The sequence below is a fragment of the Mirounga angustirostris genome, unplaced genomic scaffold (genome assembly GCF_029215605.1).
Source record: "Mirounga angustirostris isolate CCGP_5_RB_7025 unplaced genomic scaffold, mMirAng1.0.hap1 SCAF_5, whole genome shotgun sequence".
Lineage (NCBI taxonomy): Eukaryota > Metazoa > Chordata > Mammalia > Carnivora > Phocidae > Mirounga > Mirounga angustirostris.
In genome coordinates this window covers 175413860-175441266 of record NW_026991713.1, presented here as the reverse complement: position 1 = coordinate 175441266, position 27407 = coordinate 175413860, and the positions used below count along the sequence as shown (strand labels likewise).

Sequence of the window (27407 nt, the reverse complement as noted above, 5' to 3'; positions counted from 1 at the left end):
TGTGGAGAAAAAGGAATCCTCTTGCACTATTTGTAGGAATGCAAACTAGCACAGCCACTCTGGAAGACAGTATGGAGGCTCCTCAAAAAGTTAAAAATAGAACTACCCTACAATTCCACAATTGCACCACTGGGTATTTACCCAAAGAATACAGAAACACTAATTCAAAGGGATACACGCACCCCTATGTTTGTAGCAGCATTATTTATAATACCCAAGATATGGAAGCAGTCCAAGTGTCCACTGGCTGATGAATGGATAAAGAAGATGTGGTGTGTGTGAGGAATATTATTCAGCCATAAAAAAGAATGAAATCTTGCCATTTGCAATGACATTGATGGACCTAGAAAACATAATGCTAAGTGTAAAACGTCAGTCAGATAAAGACAAATACCGTATGATTTCACTCATATGTGTAGTTTCAGCTACTAAACAAAAGGAAAAAAGAGACACAAACCAAGAAACAGACTCTTTAACTACATATAACAAACTGATGGTTACCTGAGGGGAGGTGAGTGGGGCAATGGGTGAAATAGGTGATGGGGATTAAGGAATGCACTTATTATGATGAGCACAAGGAGATTAAAATAAAAACTTAAAAATAATAATTACACATCATGACCAAATGGAATTTATTCCAAGGATACAGAGATGACTCAATACTGGAAACTATCAGTATAATCCACCACATTAACAGGCTAAAGAAGAAATATCACATGATCATATCAATTTGATATAGAAAAAGCATTTGACAAAAATCAACACTCATTCATGACAGAAAGCAGAAATCAGAAAAAAAGAAATAGTGAAAACTCCTGTAACTTAATAAAGAGCATATACCAAAAAACCTACCACTAATATCAAACTAAATGCTTCTCTCCCTAATATCAGAAATGAGGCAAGGATGTCCACTCTCCTCAAAGTTCTAGCCAGTAAAAGAAGAAAAGGATATAAAAAGCACATCAATCAGTAAGGGAAAAGTAAAACTGTCCATACTTGCACATAACATGACTGTCTACTAGAAATATCCAAGGAGTCTACGGAAAAAAAAAAAAAATGCCTAGAACTAGTAAGTGAGTTTGGCAAGGTCACAGGATATAAGATCACATATGAAAATAAAATGTATCTTTATACACCAGCAATAAACATGTGGACACAAAAATTAAAAATATAATGCCACTTACAACCCCCCCAAAAATAAAAAAATTAGGTGTAAATCTAACAAAACAAGACAAAACATCCTGACATTACACAACAGTGATAAAAATAAAGAAGATTTAAGTAAATGGAGAGACATACCATGTTCATAGACTGAAAATGTCAACATAAGTAAAGGTATCAATACTCCTTCCCCAAACTGAAATTCAAGTTTCACACAACTACAAAATCTCAGGAAGATTTTTTGTAGATATAGATACTATTATTCTATAGTTTAAATGGAAAGACAGAAAAACAAGAAGAGCTCAAACAATTTTGAAAGAGAATAAGTGGCTGGAATCATTCTATCTGGTATCAAGACTTATTACATAGCTACAACAGCAAGTCTGTGTGGAGGGACAAACACATACCTCAACAGAATAGAATAAGAAACCCAGAAATAGATGCACACAAGTAATTTTTTTACAAAGGTGTAAAAGCAATTCAACAGAGGAAAGATAGCCTTTTCAACAGATGGTGCTGGAGCAAAAAGGCATTTATAGACAAAAAATTGACTTCACCTAAACCTCACACTATACAAAAATTAAAATGGATCACAGACCTAAATGTAAAATGTAAAACTATAAAACTTTTAGAAAAGAATTGAGGAGAAAATCTCCGGGATTAAGAGCTAGGCAAAGATCTTAAACTTAACACCAAAAGCACAATCCATAAAAGGAAAAGTCACACTTCACCAAAATTAAAAACTTTTGTTCTGTGAAAGACCTTGTTAAGGGAATGGAAAAACAAGCCTTGGGGCACCTGGGTGGCTCAGTGAAGCGTCTGCCTTCAACTCAGGTCATGATCCCAGGGTCCTGGGATAGAGCCCCACTTCCGGCTCCCTGCTCAGCAGGGAGTCTGCTTTTACCTCTACCTCTGCCACTCCCCCTGCTTGTGCTCTCTCTCATGCACACACACACTCTCTCTCGCTCTCAAATAAATAAAATCTTGGGGGGAAAAAAAAGACAAGCCTCAGGCTGGGAGAAATTATTTGGAACCTACATATCCAACAAAGGCCTAGTATCTAAACTATATAAAGAACTCTTAAAACTCAACAGTATAAAAACATAGAATGCAATAGAGAATGAGCAAAAGATAGCAAAGAGGTATTTCATCAAACAGGACATACAGATGGCAAATAAGCACATGGAAAGATGTTCACGACCTTTAGGCATTATGGAAATGCAAATTAAAACCAAAACAAGGTATCATTATATACCTATCAGTATGGCTAAAATGAAAAACAGTGACAATGCCAAATCCTGGCAAACATGCAGAGAAACTAGAACTCCCATACCTTGCTGGTAGGCTGTAAAATGGTCAGCCATGCTCGAAAACTGGCAGTTGCTATAAAATCAACCATGCAACTACCATATGACTTAGTGATTGCAATCCTGGACATTTACTTCAGAGAAATAAAGACATGTTCATATCTATGTTGTATGCTGTAATGCTTACAGCAGCTCTATTCAGAATATCTCCAAGGTGGACAAAACCCAGATGTCCTTCTGTGGATGACTGGTTAAAACAAGTCATGGTACATCCCATCCATACCATGGAATACTACTCAACAATGAAAAAAAAAAAAACCCCACAAATTATTAGTACATACAACCTAACTGAATCTTCAGAGAATTATGCTGAATGAAAAAGCCAATCCCAAAACGTTACATACTGCACAACTAATGTATATAAATAACATTCTTGAAATGACAAAATTATAGAAATGAAAAACAGATTAGTGGTTGCCAGCGGTTAAAGGAGGACATCAGGGCACAAAGAAAGTGGGCGTGGCTATAAAAGGGGAACATGAGGGATTCTGTAATGATGGAAATGTTCTGTATCGGGACTGTAGCCATGTCAACCTCCTGGTTGAGATACTGAAATACAGTGTTACCACTGGGGAAACTGGGTAAGGAACACAGGAGTTGTGTGTGTCATTCTTACAACTGCATGTGAATCTACAATTACCTCAATACAAAAAGGTTAACTTTTAAAAAGGCAAAATAAGGACATTTCAGACTGAGAATAAAACAAAACAAAAAACAGAGTTCATCACTAGCAAGCAAAGTTAAGGGAAGTCCTTTAGCCATAAGGAAAAGCAGCAGATGGAAATCTAAATCCACATAAAGGAATTAAAAGCAGTGGAAATGATAACTGAATAGGTAAATATATAGATTTCTAAACACATCTTAACTACTTAAAGCAAAACCTTTATAATTTGTTTAAGGCAAAAATAACACAATATATTGTGTGATTATAACACAGGTAGATGATGACAATGGCACAAATAAATGCCAGGAGAGGGGAGATGAAAATACACTGTCACCAAGTCCTTACGATACACAAGTGGACTATTACCTGAAGGCAAACTGTGATAAAGACATATGCCAAACCCTAAAGCCACCACTAAAAAAAAAAAGTTACAGAAAATATGCCAAAAAAGATTAACTATCATAAAATTATTCACTCCAAAAGAAAGCAGAAAAAGATGAAAAAGGGAACAAATGTGACAAAGAGAAAACAAACAGCAAGCTAGTAAGTTTAAACCCAACCAGATCAATTAATCAATCTCATTAAATACAAATGGCTTATACCCTAAAATAAAATACAGACTAAAAAAAAAGAAAAAAGAAAAAGAAAATTACATTATGGGCTGTCTATACAAGAAATCCACCTTAAGTATAGACACAAATAGGTTAAAAGTAAAAATATGGAAAAAGATACACCATGCTAACATTAATCATAAGAAAACTGGAGGGGCTCTATATCAAAGTAGATTTCAGAACAAAGCATATTATTTGGGATAAAGAGGGTAATTTCATCAATTATGAATAGGTCATTTCATCAGGAGGTCATAATAATCTTAAATGACAGAGCTTCAAAACACAAGGCAAAACTGATAAAACAAAGAAAAAACAAGGGCACCTGGGTGGCTCAGTCAGTTAAGTGTCTGCCTTTGGCTCAGGTCATGATCCTGGAGTCCTGGGATCGAGTCCCACATCGGGCTCCCTGCTCAGCAGGGAGTCTGCTTCTCCCTCTGACCCTCCCCCTCTCATGCTCTCTCTCTTTCTCAAATAAATAAAAATCTTTAAAAAGAAAGAAAGAAAAAACAAATTACAAATATATTTTATTTCAACAGACCTCTCAAAATTTGATAGGACAAGCGGATAGAAAAGCAGTAAAGACACAGAAGACAGCCTCAACAACACAACTAACTGGGTAGTCAGTTACAGAACTACCTGCCAAGTAACTGACCATCATCATTTACAGAAACTCCAAACAACAGAGCAGACCACACATCCTTCTTAAGTACACATGGGACATTTACCAAACTAGACCATGTTCTGGTGCGTAACACAAGTCTGAAGTTTAAAAGGATTCAAACAAAAAATACACTCTGACACCAAGAGAATTAAATTAGAAATCAGTAACAAGACAATTTCTGGAAAATCCTCAAAACATTTGGCAACTAAACAACACACCTCTAAATAATCCCACGGGCAATTAGAAAGTATTTGGGACCTGAATAAAAATGAATATGTGAAATACCAAAATGTCTGGGACACAAGTCAAGCAGCACTTCAAGGGAAATTCATGGCATAAAACATAATGGAAAAGAAGATCTCAAATTAAATGACCCAAGCTTCCCCTTTAAGAAACTAGAATAGGGCACATTAAATCCAAAGTAGGCAGAAGAAAAGGAGTAATAAAAAGAATAACAGACAGCAATGAAACAGAAAACAAAATAACAATGAAACCAAGAACTGATTTTCTGAGAAGATCAATAATAAGGTGAATAAAAAGGGATAACAGAACATTATGAACAACTTTATGCTGGTACATTCGACATGGAAGACAAATTCCTTGAGAGACACAACTACCAGTGCTCTCTGATGAAAAAAATAGATAACCCGAAGAGGCCTATAACTATTAAAGAAATTAAATATGTGGTTAAAAACCTACCCATGAGAAAACGTCAAGGCCCAGATGGCTTCAGTGAAATCTACCAAACATTTAAGAAATAACACCAATTCTACAAAAAGTTTTCCAGGAAATAGGAGAAAATAATCCCAACATATTTCATGATGCCACCATGAACCCTGATGCCAAAAATCAGAAAGAGGCATGGTAAGAAACTATAAACTAATATTCATTATCAACAAAAATTTTAAAAAGTCTTAGCAAATCCGGGCGCCTGGGTGGCTCAGTCGGTTAAGCGACTGCCTTCGGCTCAGGTCGTGATCCTGGAGTCCCGGGATCGAGTCCCGCATCGGGCTCCCTGCTCAGCGGGGAGTCTGCTTCTCCCTCTGACCCTCTCGTGCTCTCTGTCTCTCATTCTCTCTCTCAAATAAATAAATAAAATCTTTAAAAAAAAAAGTCTTAGCAAATCCAATGATACATGGAAATCGTAATGCATCATAACCAAGTTGGGCTCATCCTGGAATGCAAATTCGGCTTAACATTCAAATTAACACTCGGCAGGGTAAAAGGCATCTATGAAAACTCTCAGCTAACAATGTACATAAAAGTGAATGACTAAAATGCCTCCCCCCTAAGGTGAAGAGGGAGATTCGGCTGTGGCATCTACTTCCACCACATCTATCCAACACTGTAATGGAGGTCCTGACCAGTGCATCACAGCAAGAAATAGACAGCATGCAGACTGGAAATGAAGAAGTAAACTGTCCGTATGCACAGATCACATGACTGACTCCATATAAAATCTTAAGAAATCTTAAAAAAAAAAAAAACTACCAGAATTAATAAATTTCCCAAGATTGTAGGATACAAGATCAATATCCAAAAATCACTTGCATTTTTATAGTTTAGCAATAAACAATTAGAAACTGAAATTCAAAAATATTATCATTTATGATAGCTTCCAAAAATATGAAATATTTAGGGATAAATCTGATAAAAAATGTGCACATTATATTTGTACATTGAGAATTAAGCAATGCTACTAAGAAAAATTAAAGAGAACCTAAATAAATGAAGATGTGTACTTGGTTTAGGGGACAGAAAACAATACTGTGTAGATGTCAACTCATCCCAAATTAATTCATAGAGTCAACACAATGCCAATCAAAATCCCAGGACACTTTTTTGTAGAAGTTGACAAATTGAGACCAACATTCATTCGGAAATGCAAAGGACCTAGAATGGCCAAAACAACTTTGAAAAAGGACAAGAACACTGGAGGACTTTCCTGATTTCAAAACTTTTAAATATATAGTAATCAAGACACTGTGTTATGGTGTCAAGATAGACAGTGGATCAGTGTAACAGAACAGAGTCTAGAAATAGAGCCATATGGATATGGTCAATTGGTTTTTGACAAAGAAGCAAAGCCAATTCAGTGGAGAAAGGACTAACTTTTGAACAAACAGTGCTGGAACAATTGGATATCCATACTGAAAAACCTGACCTTCAATCCATTCTTCACACCACAAATAAAAATTAACTCAAAATGGATCACTGACCAATATAAAAGCTAAAACTATAAAACTTCCAGAAGAATATAGAGAAAATCTTTGTGACCTCTGGTGAGGCAAAGATTTCTTAATATAACACTTAAAACACAATTGATAAAAAGAAAAACTAATGACGTGGAATCCTTCAAAACTAAAAACGTGTTCTTCAAAAGACAGTGTGAAGAGAATATTCTTCTCCAGACTGAAAGATAATATTTGCAGACTACATATCTGATAAAGGACTTGTGCCCAGAATATATAAAAACTCTCAAAAGTCAACAAGAACACTACCCAATTTTAAATCAAGCAAAAGATATCAATAGGCACTTTAGCCAAGAGAGTATACAGATGGCAATTAACCATATGGAAAAATGTTCAACACCATTACTCATTAAGGAGGTGCAAAATAAAACCACAAAAGGGTACAACGTGCTATACTACACACCTATCAGAATGGCTGAAGTTGGAAAGACTGACCACACCAAACATTACGGGGAGATACGGAGCAAATGGAACTTTCAGTCACTGCTGCTGGAAATGTAAAATACCAGAATCCCTTTGAGAAACAGCCTGGAAGTTTACCTTAAAGTTAGCACACACATATTACAGGACCAAGCCATTCCACTCCTAAATATTTACCCAAGAGAAAAGAAAACATGTCCTTACAAAGACCTTTTTATAAACAGGTATATAAAAATGTTCATAGTAGCTTAATCTGTGACGGCCCCAAAAGAGAAACAACCCAAATGTCGATCAATAGGTGGGTGAATGGAGAAACAAAATGTGGTATATCCATACAATGGAATACTACTCAACAATAAAAACTAACTATTGATATATGCAACAACATGGAATAATGTTAAAATAATTGCACTAAGTCAAAGCAGCCAGGCAATACAAGAATATACGCCTGTATAAATCCACTATATAACATTCTAAAGAAATACAAACTAATCTATAGTAGACAGAAAGTATATCAGTGGTTGCCTGGGGTCGAGGGGATGAGGGGTAGGAAGGCGTAGAAGGGAGTGATTTCAAAGGAGCACTGGAAAGCTTTGGGGGTGATGAATATATTCATAACCTTAATTGTGGTAGTAGTTTCATGGGAGTATACAAATGTCAAAATACATCAAACATATATTTTAAGTATGTGCCATTTATTACGTATCAATTGTAGCTCAATAAAGCTAAATAAAGGGAAACATACCTAAGTTATATGTATATAGTCATACATGCAATAAAGAGATGTACCTAACTCACACACATATATATATATATGATTACACCTTGATATACCTAAATAAAGGAAAAACAGAAAGCACGAAAACTACCAACAGCGAAAAAGACAACACCTAGTTCTGGACACCCGGAGCTTCTGAATTTTTGTGTCGGTCCTGCTTCTCACGGCCCAGGTGCCAATGCTGGGTTTTCATCCACACCCTACTTTCATGAAGCACAAAAGTAAGGGAAAAGGGAAAGCTGTCTGTGGGGAATGAATTATGAACTTAGGGGGGAAATGAGGGCAAACAAAACATTCATTCTGTAATTTAAAAGCCCTTGGCATACCAAACACCTCTGGACAGTGAGATTCTAGGTGATTTTCCTTTGGTTTCTTTAAATTTTTCTGTACTTTCCAAATTCTTTACAAGCATTATTTTGCTCTTTGGGGGGGGAGGGGGGTGTGGGACAGTTTTAAAAGAACCGGTTTAAAATCTCCATTAAGTAAAGAACTATTCAAAAAGAAGCCTCGGGAGTTTTCACCTGCTCATAATTAATGAACAGCACCCAAACACACACACACACACCTCAGCATTAATGTAGATCAAAGAACAGGGAGATTTCATTTATAAGGATGAAGGATATTTATAATATATTTAGAAGCTCAAACCTCAAAAACTAGATACTGTTCTAAATTCTGAATTTCACTAGTCAACCACTGAGCTGGCTGTCACCTATTAAAGACATGATATATTTTAACTGATTTCCTGCCCTTTAGGTTGAAAAGGGAGTTCATACACACTAAAAGGAAAGTCCTGTATGAACTTTCAGGAGGTTGGAGGCCGCAACAAGAGGTTCCTCTCCACGAAGACTTATAAGCCTGCAAATGAATCAAGCCTTACAATACAGGATGGAAGCCAGGAGAGACAGGATTTCTTAACTCTGCTTGGCCCCAAGCTGTTGGCGGCAGACATTTATGTCACATTTTTTTAGCAAGTGTATAGAAAGCCAGCAGGGGGTTCAGAAATGCCAAATGCCGATAAAATAGGTTTCTTTTTCAGTAACGTCACAGGTCAAATTAGGTGCAAAATGATTTTTATGCAACCTGAAAACAAATCTTAAGAGTCTTCCTCCAAGGTTTCTAAAAAAATAAACCAATTTCCTAGTGATCATAGAATTCTTGGCTGAATTCTTCACTTTCATTGCAGAGAAAAAAATGAAAGTAGGTTAGCATAGCACAACACTACACAAGTTAACAGAACCCAGAACACTTACATGTCTTGGAGTGTTCATGAGATAGCATGTAATTGGCAAGAGGTGGCGTGTAAGTCAAACACTGCAGTGCTGCATTGGCAAAACAGGTATTGCCCAAATTCTGGAGCCCGGCTCCAACTCTGTGAGTCTGTTGCCACTTAAGACAAATCTTCTCAGATGGGAAAAGAACTTTTTGTGGAGGAGCAATGCCATCACCTAGGGCTAGAGAAATAAACAAGAAATGTTTAAAAACAAAGCTTTGCACGTTTCTCAAGCTCAATAAATAGCAACACATCAAACTAAATCTGATCAAGATTAGGTTTTTACCAGCTAACCAGAAATACAGGGAAGAAAGGGACATTTTAAAAGACAGATCCTAGAATGTGGGAAATCGAAAAGATTTGGTTTCTTCAATCAGTAAACTGCAATGACCAAAGGGGGTGTTAACAGAAACTTAAACACATCCACCAAATGCAAAGTACAGACCTTGTTTGGATGTTGATTTCAACAAACCAACTGTTAAAAAAAATGACAATCAGAGAAGTTTTAATGTTGACTAGAGTTTTAATATAAAGATGTTTAAATTTTTAGAAAAGAATTTTTTAGGTATACAAACTAAGATATTTATAGATGAACTACAAAGTCTTGGATTTGCTTTACAATGATGGGAGGGGAGTAAATGGTGAAGGTATGAGTTGATAAAGCTGACTGATGTCTACATGAGAGTTCACTCTAACTACTCTTTTATATCTACTTAAAAATATTTCAACACAATCTACAGAAAATGCAGGCTGAGCCCACTGTCTGTAACATTTGCTGTGGATGCTTCTACGTAGTACCACCACCATCACTGTCCTCTTCACCAGCACTGTACTTCTAGAGTCCTTCTTAGCTGCCAGACAGTCTCAGTCTAAGAGTTGGTAGTGACATCATCCTCATTTTACCAGAAAGGAACCCGGCTCTGAACTCAGGCTGTTGGGCACCACTATCCACATCATAAGTACATGCTATGTTGCCTAAAAAGATGTTTATCTATTTTCAAGACTTATAAACAGATTATTAATGATAACTATGCTAACAGAACTCAGGTAAAGCTCAAAAACTTATTTAGGAAAGTTCGATCATCCGTATGAAGACTTCCTTTTCAAAAGTTTGCTAGTTCCTTGGTGCTGCTGGAGATGGAAACGCCTTAATGGATGGTTCTCTATTTTACCAGAGAAATTAATGGGTTTAAGTATGCAAAGGTAGGCTTCAGCTCAGTGGGAACAGAAAGAAAAACTAGGAAAAAAGAAATGAGTCTTCAGAGGATGGGACAAGGGGTCCAAAAAGGGCATGGCAGTGAGTTAAGTGTGAGTTAAGGCCTGAGGGAGAGAAAGGAACCCCAGCAAGTAACGGGAAGTTGGAGTCAGTGAAAAGAAGTCCTGTGGGAAAGTCTTGCTGGTGAAGGTCTTTAAACTCTATGTGTAACATTCAATTAAATTGTTTATTTTGTGACATAAACTTCCCTCCCACCCAAAACACCCTTCAGCAAATCACACCACCCACCACCACATCACAATATCACATTTACTATGAGGATGCAAGACAATATAAGGACCAAATTATTCTAAGCCAGATGACGTTCTGAGTAGGAACTAATCTATTTTCTTTGCATTTCAAAGCTTTCAAATCCAAAAGTCTCAGAAGTACCAACTAAAGTGTCAATGTCTCATTTAACCGGATGAGTTTTAACAAATGTAACCACATTTACACAGTTTTTAACAAATGTAACATTTACATTATCTGCTGTCTTTCAAAGAGCTTTATTACCACAGATGATTTTAACTGGCCCAAAACCCAAAAACTAAAAAACAACCCACAGTTCGGTAGAGCCATTTGTCAAAAGGCAGTCGTTTTTTAAAAACATCTTCAGGGCGCCTGGGTGGCTCAGTCATTTGACGTCTGCCTTCGGCTCAGGTCATGATCCCAGAGTCCTGGGATCGAGCCCCGCATCGGGCTCCCTGCTCCATGGGAAGCCTGCTTCTCCCTCTCCCACTCCCCCTGCTTGTGTTCCCTCTCTCGCTGTGTCTCTGTCAAATAAACAAATAAAATCTTTAAAAAAAAAAAAATCTTCAGGGGCGCCTGGGTGGCTCAGTCGGTTAAGCAGCTGCCTTCGGCTCAGGTCATGGTCCCAGGGTCCTGGGATCGAGCCCCGTGTCGGGCTCCCTGCTTAGTGGAGAGTCTGCTTCTCCCTCTCCCTCTGCCTGCCTCTCCGCCTACTTGTGCTATCTGTCAAATAAATAAATAAAATCTTTTTTTTTTTTAAGATTTTTTTTATTTATTTGAGAGAGAGAGAACACATGAGAGGGGATAGGGTCAGAGGACGAAGCAGACTCCCCGCCGAGCAGGGAGCCCGATGCGGGACTCAATCCCGGGACTCCGGGATCATGACCCGAGCCGAAGGCAGTCGCTTAACCAACTGAGCCACCCAGGCGCCCCTAAATAAATAAAATCTTAAAATCTTCCAAAATTTTCAAAGACAAACATCTACTTAGGGAACTACAGGTAACTGACAAGTTAACAAAATGCCCACCTCAGATCTCACCGAGATGAAGTTTATCCTTCAATAAATTAAGAATAAAAGAAACTACAAATATTATAATAACTGAAAGTAATCCACCCTGTTATGATACATGTTAATCATGAACAAGCAGCACAGGAAAATGAAGCCTGTCAGACAATGTCACTGCTGGCCACTCGGGTGGCAAGAGGTCTCGCAAAAGACAACCCCCTCCAAAACTGCCAACCACTGACAGCATTTATACCAGAGTTTTTTGGAGTGATTCTGTCTTTAAAAAGTAGTACCTTGATCCTTTTGTGGTGATGGTTTTGATTTATCAGGTACAGATGAACTTGAATAAACTACAGCACCAGGTACTGGTCCTAAAGAAAGTGTGTGATTTGAAACATCATTTAGCGAAGACACAGCTCCCCAGCTGGCAGAACCTGCATCCATGTCTCCAGGTGAGACCGCCTCCGAGCTGCCAGGCTGATTCTGATAGGCTGATGGGTCTGAAGATTCAGAAGCTTTGTCAACTATGGTCATTGTTCAACTCTGCAAAAGACAAAACACATGCAGTTGTTTTATAAATTGAGAAAAGTAATCTACTTAATCTACCATTAGATCTTGGAAAATTATCCTACTCATATTTAATTACTGTCAAATAAGTCACTATAATAGAAAAACAGCAGTAGTTTTTAACTTTGAAATCATTCCCTTGGAACATTTTAGCATTGTGCTCATCTGAACATGTCAACAATTTTTAATTATAAAACCTTCAAAGAAATATTTGATTGGATCTTGTCATTCTATTCCAAGCCCCCAAAAGTCTCATATTACAGTATATAATCAGGGACCTCAGTTTCCAATTCTATACATTTACCAAAAACCTATATATCTTTTTTTCCCTATCGCTTAAAACTAGAATGTGAAATGCACTAATACATTTGACTCAGTTTTCAATTCACAGAGTTCATCAGGGAAAAGTCTCAACTACATGGAGAGAAAAATCTAGCTTTAATTTTGAGCTTAAAGTCCAAAATGACTTGTTTGAAATATATTATTTTTTTAAAAAATAGGAAGTCTTATGTTTGAAAAGTTTTTCTGAAGCGGCTCATTTATTTGGTATATATGACTTTTTAAATGAAGCCCATAAGACATTACTAACATCAAACTGGAACACAAACACATGTTATAAAGGGGTAATTATAATTTTCTCTCTGAATCCTATTTTTAAATCTTGGGACTACCACTAATTAAGCATTTTCTATATGCGGGGCACTGTGTTAATCACTGAACACAGATTAATTTACTTAATTTTCATAATGGACCTATGAGAGATTGGATAGAATCTACAGGGTCTATAAAAATGGAACAATTATAACCCAAACTAGTCAGCAACTGGAACCAGGCACCTGGCCCAACATTCCCAGGAAGGGTTCCTTCTGGCTATACTGACCTAGTCACTGGGGTCCCTTTAGGAATGTAAACTGCCCAGTGACAACCAAATCGAGTGTGCCACTCCTTTATAGATAACCTTTCTCTCAGGCATGCCCCAACTGCCCCTGGGACAACATCTCAACACCCAGGCTTGGCATGGCCTGGCCTAGGAACCGCTCCCCATGCTCCCCAGCTTCCATTCCTACCTGCACTCTCCGGGCTATTCACATGCTGTTCTTTTTTACCTCACACTCTTCCAGCCTTCCACCTCCGGCCAGTTACCACTTACCACTTCTCAGATTAGAATTCATTTCCTCTGGGACACTTTCCTTGACAACAACCCTCCCCCAAGACTGGGTCTGAACCCCTCCTGCAAGCTCCCACAGCGCCCTGCCGATTTCTATGGTAGCGCTCCAGCACCTACTCCACGGCTGGATTCACTTGTTACTCTCCATCACACTCGTATTTATATGCCCGGACCTGGCACACAGAAAGCTGGCCACACATGTGCTCAACAAATGAATGAATCCCGAATATAGGAAGTAACCAGGGTTTGCTTTTAGCACTGGCTTATGCTGAGTGATTTATATACAGTATCTCATTTGTATTTAGTATCTCATTCCTACTTTGAAGTAGGAACAGCCTTTAAAACTTGCTTTAAAAAATATTCAGTGCAGTCAAGGGAAAGAATAAATACCAACATTCATGCCACTTCAACAAATGTTGTGATGCACAGTCTGCTCACAGTAAGGTTCTTTTAAAAGCCTCAATTTTGTTGTAATTTTAAATTACGGCATGATTGTAGCCCCCTGCCCCGAAAGCACAACCTTAAGAATTTTTTGGAATCATATGCAGAAATAAAAAAGTTGATGTTAGATTAGATCTTAATAAAATAATAAAAACTGAACTATTCTAAGTGAATCTAAGATACAGGATTTCATTCAGGAAGAAAGCTTGAGCTGTATTATCCAAATAAAGTCTACAGCATGAAACACAGTGGAGGTAAGCAAGAGTAAGAAAACAAAAGAGGAGAAGGAAGAGAAGGAGGAGCAAAAGGAAGAAGAAAGCCAAAACAGACTGCCAAGGAAAGGTTAATTTGGCTTCATTTACAATAACATTTAATAGCAAAAAAACCTCAATTTTCCCAGGATAAATATCCCTTCAGGACAATCATTAACAAATGACCAAATAAAACCATTTTACTTGCTCCAATTGCCTTTGGGGGGGGGGGGCTCTTAAATGAAAAAAAAAAATTAAGGAAAGCATACAACTCAATCATCAATAACCATACAGCATTATAATTCTGGGAAAACAAACCAAAACCATCCATTTGTCTTCATTTGTATATTCAGCCCAGGAATACTTATCCTAAAACCATCAAGAATCAAACTAAATTGCACTGGCTACAGAGATACCTTTTCTGCAAGCCAAACAAAGTTGTATAGGACCTAAGATTAATAAGTTACACGTTCTTTACTGTTTGTAAAGCTTCTAAACATTACGGTTATTGGTTATATCGGGGCTTTTAAGCAACTACTTCCATGAAAAGTTAAAATTTCTCTCAGCGTCTGCTAATGATACACAAAAAGTTACAAAAACATGTTTGAAAAAAAATGAGTACATGAATCAAGGCAGGAGGTGTGCGGAGGAATGAGACTAATCGACTTCACAAATGTCTGCTTTAAGTGCAATCTTTTATTCAGAAGTCTTAAGATTTTCAGTCCCTTATATTTCTATCAAATACCAGAATACATTATTCTTTTTCATTTTAAAAATAAGCATATAGCTGTTTTAAACACTGTGGCACTGCACATAAAGGTAATAATACCAATACACGTAGAAAAGAAACTGATACACTCTGCTTCTTCATAAACAATGTAATCCACGTTCTTGTAACATTTCTATTTAAGTGGAAAACACACAAGCTTTAAAAAGAACAGCCTTGATTGCAATTATTTTTAAGTAAATAAAACGTCTAGCCTTAAACCTTTACAAACCAAACTCTGTAGACTTGATTCAATGATAGAAAAAGAAAGTGAAACTGACCTTAAATAAAAACAAATAAGTAAAACTGATTATTCATATCCCCCATGCACTTTGAATGAGTCCAAAGAGTGAAATTATCTTTAAAATTTAGCACTCTTTTCTGAGACGCCACAGAAACGTGTGAGAACCTGAATTACCATTGTTACCTTAAAAAAGAGGTGCTAACTGAATAGTTCCTCAACCCATTTTACTGTTATCTGAGCGTATTTACTTTAAATAACCAACATGTTTTCCTATAAACAAGCAAACCCTAGGGCCTCCCTGAATATAAAAGCGCTATTCAACAAAAGTAATCTCAACTGCATTCATTATAACCAGGTTAAAGTCCTAGATTGTAAAACTTCGGTCCCGTCAAAATTTCATTTCAAACATCTGAAACCGATCACCCTCTCCCCCGACCCCCTCCAGGTAAGCTGGGTCTCCCTGCCCCGAAGATAAAGAACAGGACCGAGGCGCACACGCTTTTGGGGACGCGCCGCCGGGGCCGCCGGGCCCCTCCTCTCCCCCTCGAGGCTGTCCGCTCCGCCCCGGCGGCCGGCGTGGGGAACTCGGACACTCCGCGGAGCAGCCAGGTGGGCGGCCCGCGAGGGGTACCGGCGTGCCGCGGAGGGGCGCCGGGGTGGGAAAGTTTGTCTCTCTGGGGGGTGCGGTGGGGGTGGGGAGGCGAGCCCCGGGCTCCGAGGGCCGCTGGGGGCGGGAGGTGGCAGCCACGCGGGGGGCGGGGGGCGGCGGGCGGCGGGCGGGCCGGGGACGCCGGGCTCCGCGGCCGGCGGCCGGCACACGCCCACCGCGGGCAGACCCGTGCGGGCCAGGCCGCCCCGGAGCCGCCCGCCCGGCCCGGCCCACGGGCCGAGGGGGCGGGCTGGGGCCGGGTGGGGGTGGGAGGGCAGTGTCCATGGCAACCAGGGGGGTCCGGCCTCCCCGCGCAGCCCGGCTCTCGGGGCGCCCGACCGCCCCGGCCACCGCCCCCTCCCCAGCGGCCTGGCGCGGCCGGCGGTAGCGCCGCTGCCACCGGCGCCGCGGGGTCCCGGGCGGCCCGCGGCTGCGAAGGGGGCGGCGGGCGAGGGGCCGCGCCAGTCCGCCGCGGGCCGCGCCGGCTCAGGGGCGGCCGGGCCAGCTGCGGCCAAGGCGAGCGGGGCGCTCCGCGGGCCCCACGCCGGCCAGCGGCGGGCGGGAAGGAGGCGGGAGCTTACCTGACCCGGCTCGGCGCTCGCTCCATCCCCCTCGGCCGCCGCCGCCGCCGCCGCCGCCGCCGCACACAGCCCAGCCGCCCGGCGGGGGACAATGACGTGCCTCCATCCGGGCACCGCCGCCGCCGCCTCCGGGTCAGCGCCGCGCCCGCCGCGCCCCGCCGGGCCGCCAGGGGGCGCGCCAGGGCCGCGCCCGCACGCGCCACCGCCCAGGGGCCGTCGCACAAGAGGCGCGGCGCGCAGTTAACGGGCCGGGCGAGCGCGGGAGGGGCCGTCGTCAAAGCGCCGCGGGCGCAGGCTGGCGCGCGCGTCACTGGAGCGCCCGGGCGCTGCGGAAGGGGCGCGCTGATTGGCGGAGCCGGGCCGCGCGGCGCGGGCCGGGGCGGTCTTTCCCCCGAGCCGTCGGCGGGAGCGGACCGTGGGGCGTGCGGCGGTCGCGGGGCTCGAGCCGGTCCTTGCTGCGCCCGTCTGGCCTGCGCGGGGACGCGGCGGACCAAGCGGACCCGGCTCTGGGGGAGCCTCCCTCGCGCGCTGCGCCGCTCGCCCCTCGGCCTAGGGACCCAGCATCTAAGGACGCCGGAGCCAGCGGGGCGCGAGCTCGTATTCCGACTTCATAGACTGCGCGACGGGAAGGGGAGAGTTTGAAACCTGGCTCCGGAAGAGGACAGGGCCCTGCCCAGCCCGTCGTGATTGCACCTCAGATCCAAGCATTCCACGCTCTGCGGGGCAGCTAGACCAGCTCTGGCTCCCCAGTCCCGGATCCATACCCCCAACCGCTTACTGGATGTCTCCGCGGCGAGACTGAGCCGAGAGCTGTTTGATTCATCGCTGCATCTCTGCTCCTCCACGACCCTGTTTCTCTCTGATGGGTTCTCTGCTTTAAGGACAAGGCACTCTCCTACACTAACCTGGGCCCTTCCCACGGTCTAATCCCTAACACCGAGTCACATCCGACCCTCCCCGAGGCGACCTCCTCGCCACACCCATTCCCTTCAGTCTCCTTTCTGATGCTCTCCTCCTAATCTGAACTCCCTTTCCACCCTTATTTTTCTGTGATCTGCTTGATCTTCCTTGATCTTTCAATAACACAGGTCGAACGTTGCTCCCCTCAGAGCCTTCAGCCTCTTTTTGGCCCACAGAATAGTCTAAACTCCTTCACCTGACATTGAAGCCTCAGTTACCTTTCTTCTTGTGCGTGTCCCCAGCCATAACAGACTTTTTTCCTACAAACACCCCATTCCTACATCTGCTTATAGAAGCCCTGCCCCTGCCTCTTCTTCATGGAGCCCTGCTTGAATCCCCCATCAGAATCTTATTACTCCCCCTTCCAAGACAGCACATATTTTTATGGTGGCACTTGCTATTGTTACGGAAAGAAATCACTTGTTGATTACAATATCAGTTGTGTGTTTGGAGCGCAACACTGAAGTACTTTGGGGGAAAAAAAGGGAAAAGGTGAATTCCAAACCTCCAAGATTCAGTGCTCACTTTTGGGATTAACACCACAACTTCCTGATGAAGAATGGTTATGGAATATCACCCTGGTGGCCCTTTCAACACTAGTAAGAGATCTGCAAGATCAGAAGGGCTGTAGGGATGGACTCAGTAATTTACTTGCCTTTCCCCCAAATGACTTTGAGATTACTAAATTGAGAAGGAATTAAAGAGCCAAATCCTTAATATTCACCTGAGTCTTGTGGTAGTTCAAAATGCTTCCCTTGAAGGTCACACTAGATGTTTGCCTTCTAATTTCATTTTCCACTCAGTATTCTATTCACAAAGTACCCCCACAGTCCGCCTCTTAATTGTTGCTCAGTACCTGAGCAACTTACATAGGAAGAGGGGTTTTGTTTTTAAGATTTTATTTATTTATTTGACAGACACGGCGAGAGAGGGAACACAAGCAGGGGGAGTGGGAGAGGGAGAAGCAGGCTTCCCGCCGAGCAGGGAGCCCGATGCGGGGCTGCATCCCAGGACCCTGGGATCATGACCTGAGCCGAAGGCAGACGTTTAATGACTGAGCCACCCAGGCTTCCCAAGAGGGGTTTTGTTTTGTTTTGTTTTGTTTTTTAACCATCCCTTAGTTCTCCACCAGAACAGGCTCTTGGGGGCGGTAATACTCAGCCCCCTCCACTCCTCTCTGTGCCTTGAAAGCAAACAGAGGGCCTTTTCCTCTAAAGAATTTCAGTGGAGCAAACTGAACAACATAAGTGGAGAAGTTACAAAGGATATTAGGACTTCAAACAGCTGGGTCTTTGGCTGAGATGGTAAGCCAACTTGCCCCAGAAATTTTTCTTCCAGACCAGCGCTTAATCCAAAGGGAATGCTGTTTGGAGATTTCACTTTGCCTCTGTTCTTACAAACTGTGTGGCCTACACAGATTACTCAGCCCATTGCCTTTACCAAAACTGTCTTTATGCTGAAGGCAAACTCACCCCAGGTGCCCTACCTCCCAATCCAGATAAAGAACAAAAAGTGTTAAGAGTGATAAGTTAGATTTTCTGAGAACCTCCAGACAACTAGGGAGCCTGTAGTGGATGCTGTAAATGCCCTACCAGACCCCCTTTACTGGCTGATGCACCCATTCCCCCGCCGCACAGCTGCTATGAGTGTTAGCTGCTAATAACTCACAGCTGCCCCTTCTCTTGACAGCTGTCCTTGGCTGAAGGGGGGGAGCTGGTTCACGGGGAGGTTAACCATGCCTACCACTCCCTTACAGCCTACACCAGTGGCCCACTGACAAAGGGGTTCAGAAAGGCCTTGCCTCAACTTGTGACCAGCCTTGGGGTGCAGTGCATGCTCCAAAGCTCCAGTGGGATCAGAGAGAAGTTTGTCTTCCATTACATACTGGCTTGACTCTTTTCCCTGCCCTCTTCCTCCCTTCCCTTTCTCCCCAGAGCACAGTGCATATATAGCACGGGAATCTGAATTCTGGTTCAAGCCCTGCTTCTAAGTTGCCTGGCTTCAGACCAGGTACCAGAAAAGGTCCTAGGAAGCAGAGTCTAAGGATAAGATTCCAGGTGATATGGGAGGCACTAATCTCCATGCCGTTGCATAAGACTCCCACCTAGGGGAAAGTGGGATGGGAAATGAGTAGAAGGGCATGCATTGGCTTATTCAATCTCTCTGGTGTTTGTGAACATCGGGGAAAATAGGCACTGAAAGATCTGTGAATTTTTTTTTTTTAAAGATTTTATTTATTTATTTGACAGAGAAAGACACAGCGAGAGAGGGAACACAAACGGGGAGTGGGAGAGGGAGAAGCAGACTCCCCGCCAAGCAGGGAGCCCGATGCGGGACTCGATCCCGGGACTCCAGGATCACGACCTGAGCCGAAGGCAGTCGCTTAACCAACTGAGCCACGCAGGCGCCCCAAGATCTGTGAAATTTGATGACCACTGCTGCTTTCAAGAAGGAAAATGATAGGGTCCGGGCAATTAGTCATCAATGTAAAGCAAAGCATAAATACCAGAGAGACGTTTTAGTGCCCTGCCAGGATGATCATCTGCAGTCAGAGGATAGGCAGGCAATCCCGCGGACCAGGCTCAGGGCTTCACGTTGAAGAAACAGAACTTTAGAAGTGATTGACTTCTCTCAGCCATGGTCAGTCTCCATCACCAAGGTCAGGGCTCTGATTAAGAAGAGGTGGAATCCCAAGACTAGGGATAAGATTGCTCTGAACCCTTTGGGCCTTCAGAAGTGGCCCATCCCATTGGTTATCCCGGTGATGGGTATTAAGGAGGGCACGTACTGCATGGAGCACTGGGTGTTATACGAAAACAATGGATCATGGATCACTACATCAAAAACTAATGATGTATTGTGTGGTGACTAACATAATATAATAAAATTAAAAACTACAAAAAAAAAAAAAGAAGTGGCCCATCCCAGCCCCCCAACCTGAAGACAATGCAGAAGCCTCAAATGAGGCAAGAACCCTATAAGACAATGCATTCTTTAGGATCTGCTCCCATAGCCCCCATGGCCATGAGACCAGTTGCTAAGGTTAAGTCTCATTATGGGGCCTGAATGGACAAGTGTTAGTCCTACTTAGGGAGGAGAGGAATGATACATTGAAGGAGCTGTAGGACATGGCTGATACATACCAGCAGGACTCTCAGTAAGCCTGTAAATGGATCTCAAGGGGCTAGATCAAGGGTAGGGGAGGGGTAATAAGGGAGAGTTTGTAGATATAGGGGCACCCTCCCACAATTTTGATCTAAACTTTGTCAAGGGCCCCGAGTGGGCCAGTTCTGATACACTGTATGGATGGTATTTGGCAAAAAGAAATGAGCCACATTAAATAAGGACAACACCATGGCTTCCATGGTAGATAGTGGAAGAAGGGCTCAATAGGCCCGGGGAAGTGAACTGACTAGCAGAAGAGGCCTGGAAGACACTGCTTCCCAAGGTCATGGCGGGTGGGGGCACCATCAGCTTTGAGAAACTCAGTGGTGGTTGTCATCCGTAGGTCAGAGGGGTAATTGGATCCTAGAGTGACAGAGGCTGGGTGGCAGCATTTACCCCTCAGAAGCAAGGTGGGCATGAGTGGGCAGCAGGGTTAGCACGGCAGAAGGAGCACCTGACTTGCAGGGATCCATGGAGGCCAACAGATCATGGGGCAAGATAGATGGGCAGTCAACAAAGACATACTAACTATGATAACAGATCATGGAGCAAGATAGATGGGCAGTCAACAAAGACATACTAAATATGATAACAGATCATGGAGCAAGATAGATGGGCAGTCAACAAAGACATACTAAATATGATATATATATCATTTGATATAGTCAAATCACCTTTCCAATTTCACCACCTGAGCCAATTTTCAGATCCAAAACACCCATTCAGTAAAAGAGAAGCCAGATCCATGGACATGTACACAATAGCGATTCTCCAAATACTTCACCAAAGAAACCTCTGGCCATTTAATTTGTTTGGGTAACCATAGACCGGGAAAGAGGAGTACCTGGATATTTCCAGGCTGTTGGTTTATAGAGATAATAAGGATGGATGGGAACCTAAAGCACCCCAAAGGCTCCCTTTTTGCTAAGGGAGTAAGAACCTCCAGGGTCAAGAAATACACTGGGTCTGTGGGCCTACAGTGGTCATTTCCCAAGTTCCCAAATATAATATCCAAATGGTCATACTTACAGGTTGACAGAACCCTCACATTGGTTCCTTGACTTGTAGAGTATGAGTTAGTCTAGTAGAAAAAGCCATATGGAAACCCCCAAACTGCCCTCTCTGGCCAAAAGAGTAACTCCCAGGGGGAAATGGCTGAGAATATTAATGTTGTACCTTACGCTTATAAAGGGTGCAAGGCTATTGGTCTCCAAGCACGCCAATTTAATTCACCAGTTCTGGCCTCTGAAAACACTGGATGAGTCAGGGAGGGTGACAATCGACCACTGTGAGCATAACTAGCAAGGACTCCTCTCGCACCAGCTTAATTTCACCACTGCACGCCCTGTCCCTGAGAGTTCCGCACCCACAACAGAGTGGAGTAGTACTTAGAATCTCTCAGTCAACCCTTGCTCTAAGCCCCTCAGAACAAACAAGACCAGACCCTTTACTGCTTACAGCTTTTACTCATAATCACTGTGAACAAAGAAGAAATCGCATAAACACCAAAAAAATGGATTAGTCATAAAGCATATTTGAAAGAAGTACCTACCATGTTTTGCCACAAAAGAACACAAAAAAAAGAAAAAGAGTACCTACCTTTCACTATAAGAGTACTCAGATGACACCATCAATAGACTTGTCCCCACAGCCTGGGTTGAGACACAGTCATCACAGAGTGCTGTTTGGGGACAGACACACTAGATATAAAGTCCAGCTCCAGCTTTTATTTATTAATTGCATTCTTTGGTCTTGTTTTGGGCTCTCGTGAAATGAAAGGTGTGTTTAATTTATCAAAGCCAACTTTATCCTAATGGATAACTAACACCCCTTCCTCCCAATCCAACATAAGACATTAAAGCTTGGAAATATGCAAAAATGAACACTGATAATACAGTTGATAGCAAGGAGAAAGTTCAGCATGTAACTTGACTCAGCAGGCCTGGGGTTTCAAAGGAAAAACTCTGAGAGGTCTAATCAGGTCTAACTGGCTGGTCGAGACTATAAGGAAAAATACCACTTCCTACATTTATAATGGAAATCAATACCTGTCCAATTCATGAACATGAATGCATGCTATCCTGAACAATGATTAAACATGGCCCTGGAAGTTTGCCCTCCCCCCCCAAAAAAAACACAAGATATTTCCATCAGAATGGAGAAAATTTATCTTCATCTGTATACCTGAATTTGAAAAAAAGCAAAAATACGTGAGACCCATTAAGAGCTTTCAGGTAAGTGGCTGATTAAAACATGAATATAAAAAAGTCAATTGAATGTAAATTTACTTAATGCCATGGAACTATACACTTGAAAATAGTTAAAATGATCAATCTTGTATACATTTTACCACAATAAAAAAGCCAATTGAGATTCATAACAAGCAATATCTAATTAGAAAAATAATCACAAGAATTAAAACAAAATACTAAGGAATAAATAACAAACTTGAAAAATGTACAGGGCCCAAAACTCATGACCAAGGGTCCTAAAAAAGATTTTTTTTTTTTTAAGATTTTCTGAATGAAGGATTATACTTCGGTTTGTAAAGATTTTAAGTATACTGTAACTGATCCCAAAGAAATTCTTTCCAGAACTCAAAAAAATGCCTGTAGTATGAAGATTAAAATAAATTTACAAATGCAATGCAGTTAGTCCTGAAAGGACTTCTGTGGCATATACGAAGATGTTTGAATATTCATCTGGGCAATAAAGCCATTCGTTAATATTCTGTCCAACAGCATATAGCTCCTTTCTTTTGAAACAGCTCACACATTCATGGAGCAAATACCCACCTAGCGTCCACTCTGAAAGTCAGGGAGAGAAGTGATGTGTTAGTGCCTGCCTTCAGTGAGCTTTTAGGATGTTTACATGAAGGAGTTGAGCAATGAGTGCCAATTTTGCAGGAAGGAATATAATGGGAGGGGGCAGATCAGTGGATGGGGAAGTTCACTCACTGAGACTGAGCCCTGCAGACGGAGTAGCAATGCGCAAGGTTAAATTAGTAGGGGCAGGGCGCCTGGGTGGCTCAGTTGGTTGGGCGACTGCCTTCGGCTCGGGTCATGATCCCGGAGTCCCGGGATCGAGTCCCACATCGGGCTTCCTGCTCGGCGGGGAGTCTGCTTCTCCCTCTAACCCTACCCCCTCCTGCACTCTCTCTCTCTCTAATAAATAAATTTAAAAAATCTTTAAAAAAAAATTAGTAGGGGCAACTCAGAGTGGAGAGACACAGAAACAGAGATGGGGAGAGCGAGTCAGGAGAGGAAAGGAGAACTTGATACATAATTCACCTTGGTGAGTATCTGAAGGAAACTTGATCAGAACTGTATCAGAAAAATTTCTCAACATAGGGCCGTGTTAACACAGCAAAGGATGCCAAAGGAAGAGGCTCAGAGTTTCTCTGTTCTGAAGAATGACAAACGATGTCTGATGATAGACTCAACTCTCGACAGTTTTTAAGAATATATTAGTGATTGGGGCGCCTGGGTGGCTCAGTTGATTGAGCGACTGCCTTCGGCTCAGGTCATGATCCTGGAGTCCCGGGATCGAGTCCCGCATCGGGCTCCCTGCTCGGCAGGGAGTCTGCTTATCCCTCTGACCCTCCCCCCTCTCTTGTGCTTGCTCTCTCTCATTCTCTCTCTCTCAAATAAATAAATAAATAAATAATCTTAAAAAAAAAAAGAATATATTAGTGATTGTTAACAGTTAGAGGTTATTACGGGCCAGACGTTACTTGTAAAGATTCACACACGTTCTTGCAACTACCTCAGGAGGTAGGTACTACAGGGCACTTCCATCCTAAGGTGAGTTAACAGAGGCAAAGAGACGTTAACTAACCTGTGCAAGGTCATACCAGCTAGTAAGTGGCAGAATCCATATTCTTAAAGCTCTAAGCCAACACTGTCCTGGAGATCTTTCTGCAATGATGATGAAGTCCTGTGCTAACATAGTAGGCACTAGTCACATGCTGCTGTTTACTCCTTGTACTGTGGCATGGTATGCCTGAAGAACTAGGTTTCAGATCTAAGTTTAATTTAAGTTAAAATGTCCACATGGGGCTACTGTATTGGACACACACAGCTCTAAGTTATTCTGATTAGAGAACGTTCACTGTAGAATTGTTTATAATATTGAAAGAAACAACTTAAATGGGAGAATGTCTAAAACAGACTATGAAATATACACAACTGGAATGAGGGGTGTGGAGAAATCTGGTAAGAATTACAAAATCTGGACATCAGGGAGGAGGGTTGGGGCAAATATACATTGCATACGATACAGACCCACCCTGTCTGGGATTCCTGATTCTTTTCTGGTCTTCAACCCAACTCTTGTGGGTCCTGAATAAGCAGTCTCTAGTAATGTTATCCAATAAAAATACAATGTGAGCCACACACGTATTTCTAAATTTTCTAGTAGTCACATTAAAAAAAGGTTTTTTAAAAGTGAGATTAATCTTGGGGCGCCTGGGTGGCTCACTCGTTAAGCGTCTGCCTTCGGCTCAGGTCATGATCCTAGTGTCCTGGGATCAAGCCCCGCATTGGGCTCCCTGCTCCGCGGGAAGCCTGCTTCTCCCTCTCCCATTCCCCCTGCTTGTATTCCCTCTCTCACTGTGTCTCTCTCTGTCAAATAAATAAATAAAATCTTTAAAAAAAAAAAGTGAGATTAATCTTAATAATATACTTGATTTAATCCAATATACCCCAAATATTATAGTTTAAACACGTGGTACGAGCCACATAGGAGGTTGCTCACTAGCCACTAGCCTACTGGATAATAAAGATCTGTAGAATACTAATCGTCAGGGAAAAAACTATTCTATATCTACTTGGGGGAAAGTTCTCTAAGGCACATTATCAAGTGATAAAAGCAAGCTGCAGAACCATACATTAAAAACAAAAACAAAAACAAAAAAACTTAAGGGTACCTGGGTAGCTCAGTTGGTTAAGTGTCCGGCTCTTGATTTTGGCCCAGGTCATGATCTCAGGGTCCTGGGATGGAACCCCACGTCAGACTCCACATTCAGTGGAGAGTCTGCTTGAGGATTCTCTCTCCCTCCTTCTGCCTCTCACCCTGCTCACTCTCTCTCTCTCTCAAATAAATAAATCTTTTTTAAAAACCCAAAACTCTTTAAGCATGATATTTTGAGTTTCTATGATATTTAATAACTTACTTCACAAAAATTCCTTAGAGATCCTTCCATTGAAGACTATCATGATATTTATAGAGCATATATAACAATTTTTATCTCATTATTTTATTTTATTTTATTTTTTTATTATTTATTTTTTTAGATATTATTTATTTATTTATTTGACACACAGAGAGAGCACAAGCAGGGGGAATGGCAGGCAGAGGGAGAAGCAGGCTCCCCGCTGAGCAAGGAGCCCGATGCGGGACTGGATCCCAGGACCCCTGGGATCATGACCTGAGCCAAAGGCAGCTGCTTAACTGACTGAGCCACGCAGGCTTCCCCCATTGCTTTTTTTTTTTTTATTCTTATGTTAATCCCCATACATTACATCATTAGTTTTAGATGAAGTGTTACATGATTCATTGTTTGTGCACAACACCCAGTGCTCCATGCAGAATGTGCCCTCCTCAATACCCACCACCAGGCTAACCCATCCTCCCACCCCCCTCCCCTCTAGAACCCTCAGTTTGTTTTTCAGAGTCCATCGTCTCTCATGGTTCGTCTACCCCTCCGATTTCCCCTGCTTCATTCTTCCCCTCCCGCTACCTTCTTCTTCTTTTTTTTTCTTAACATATATTGCATTATTTGTTTCAGAGGTACAGATCTGAGATTCAACTGTCCCCCATTGCTTTTTTTTTAAAGTGTGGTAAAATACAACATAAAATTGATTTCTGACTATTTTAAAGATTTTTTATTTTTAAGTAATCTCTCTACCCAACATGGGTCTCGAACTCACAACCCCGAGATCAAGAGCAGCATACTCCACTGACTGAGCCAGCCAGGTGCCCCTCAAAGTGTACAATTTAGTGGCATTAAGTACATTCACAGTCTTCTGCAACCATCAGCACTATCTAGTTCCAGAACTTTTTCACTACCCTAAAGTAAAAACCTACACTCCCTATTTCTCTGCCCACCAGCCCCTGGCAACCATTAATCTGGTTTCTGTATCTGTGGATTCACCCATTCTAGGTATTTTATATGAAAGGAATCACGTGCCATGAGGTGTCTTACGTCTGGCTTCTTTCACATAGCATGTTTTCAAGATTTATCCACATTGTAGGATATATCAGTACTTCATTCCCTTTTATGACTGAATAATATTCCACTGTATGGACATGCCACATTTAATTTATCCATTCATCTGCTGATGGACATTTGGGTTATTTCCGCCTTTTGGATATCATGAACAGAGCAGTTATGAACACTTACGTACAAGTTTTAGTTTGAATTCCTGTTTTCACTTCTTTGGAGTATGTACCTAGGAGTGGAATTGCTGGGTCATACAGTCAATCTATGTTTAACTTATTGAGAAACCACTATACTATTTCCCACAGTGACTGCACCATTTTGCATCCCCACCTGCAATGTTTGAGGGTCCCAGTTTCTTCACATCCTTGCCAACACCTGTTATTTCCTTTTTCCTTTTCCTGGTGAGTATGAAGTGATATCTCATTGTGGTTTTACATTTCCCTAATGACTTATGATGTCGAGCATCTTTTCACATGCTCATTAGCCATTCATCTTTGAAATGTCTGTTCAACTAGTTTGCCAGTTTTAAATTGGGTTATTTGCCTTTTTACTGTTGAGTTGTAAGAGTTCTTTATACTGGTTACTAGACTCTTACCAGATATTTGATTGGGAAATATTTTCTCTCATGGAGGTTGTTGTTTTACTCTCTTGATAGTGTCCTTTAATGCACAAAAGTTTTTAATTTTAATGAAGCC

General features: G+C 41.9%; 1 protein-coding gene across 2 annotated transcripts in view; it reads right to left on the bottom strand.

The window, feature by feature from the left end:
- The window catches only part of USP42 (ubiquitin specific peptidase 42), a 49025-nt gene extending 32517 nt beyond the window's left edge, over positions 1-16508 (bottom strand). For both annotated transcript variants that reach the window (XM_045875834.2, XM_054507699.2), the window contains exons 1-3: positions 16365-16508; positions 11991-12240; positions 9168-9368 (exon numbers count right to left, since the gene is read on the bottom strand). In XM_045875834.2, coding sequence (XP_045731790.2) covers positions 9168-9368; positions 11991-12231 — 442 coding nt within the window. In that variant the 5' untranslated portion in view covers positions 12232-12240; positions 16365-16508. The remainder of the gene's footprint in view (positions 1-9167; positions 9369-11990; positions 12241-16364) is intronic.
- Positions 16509-27407: the final 10899 nt, after the last annotated feature.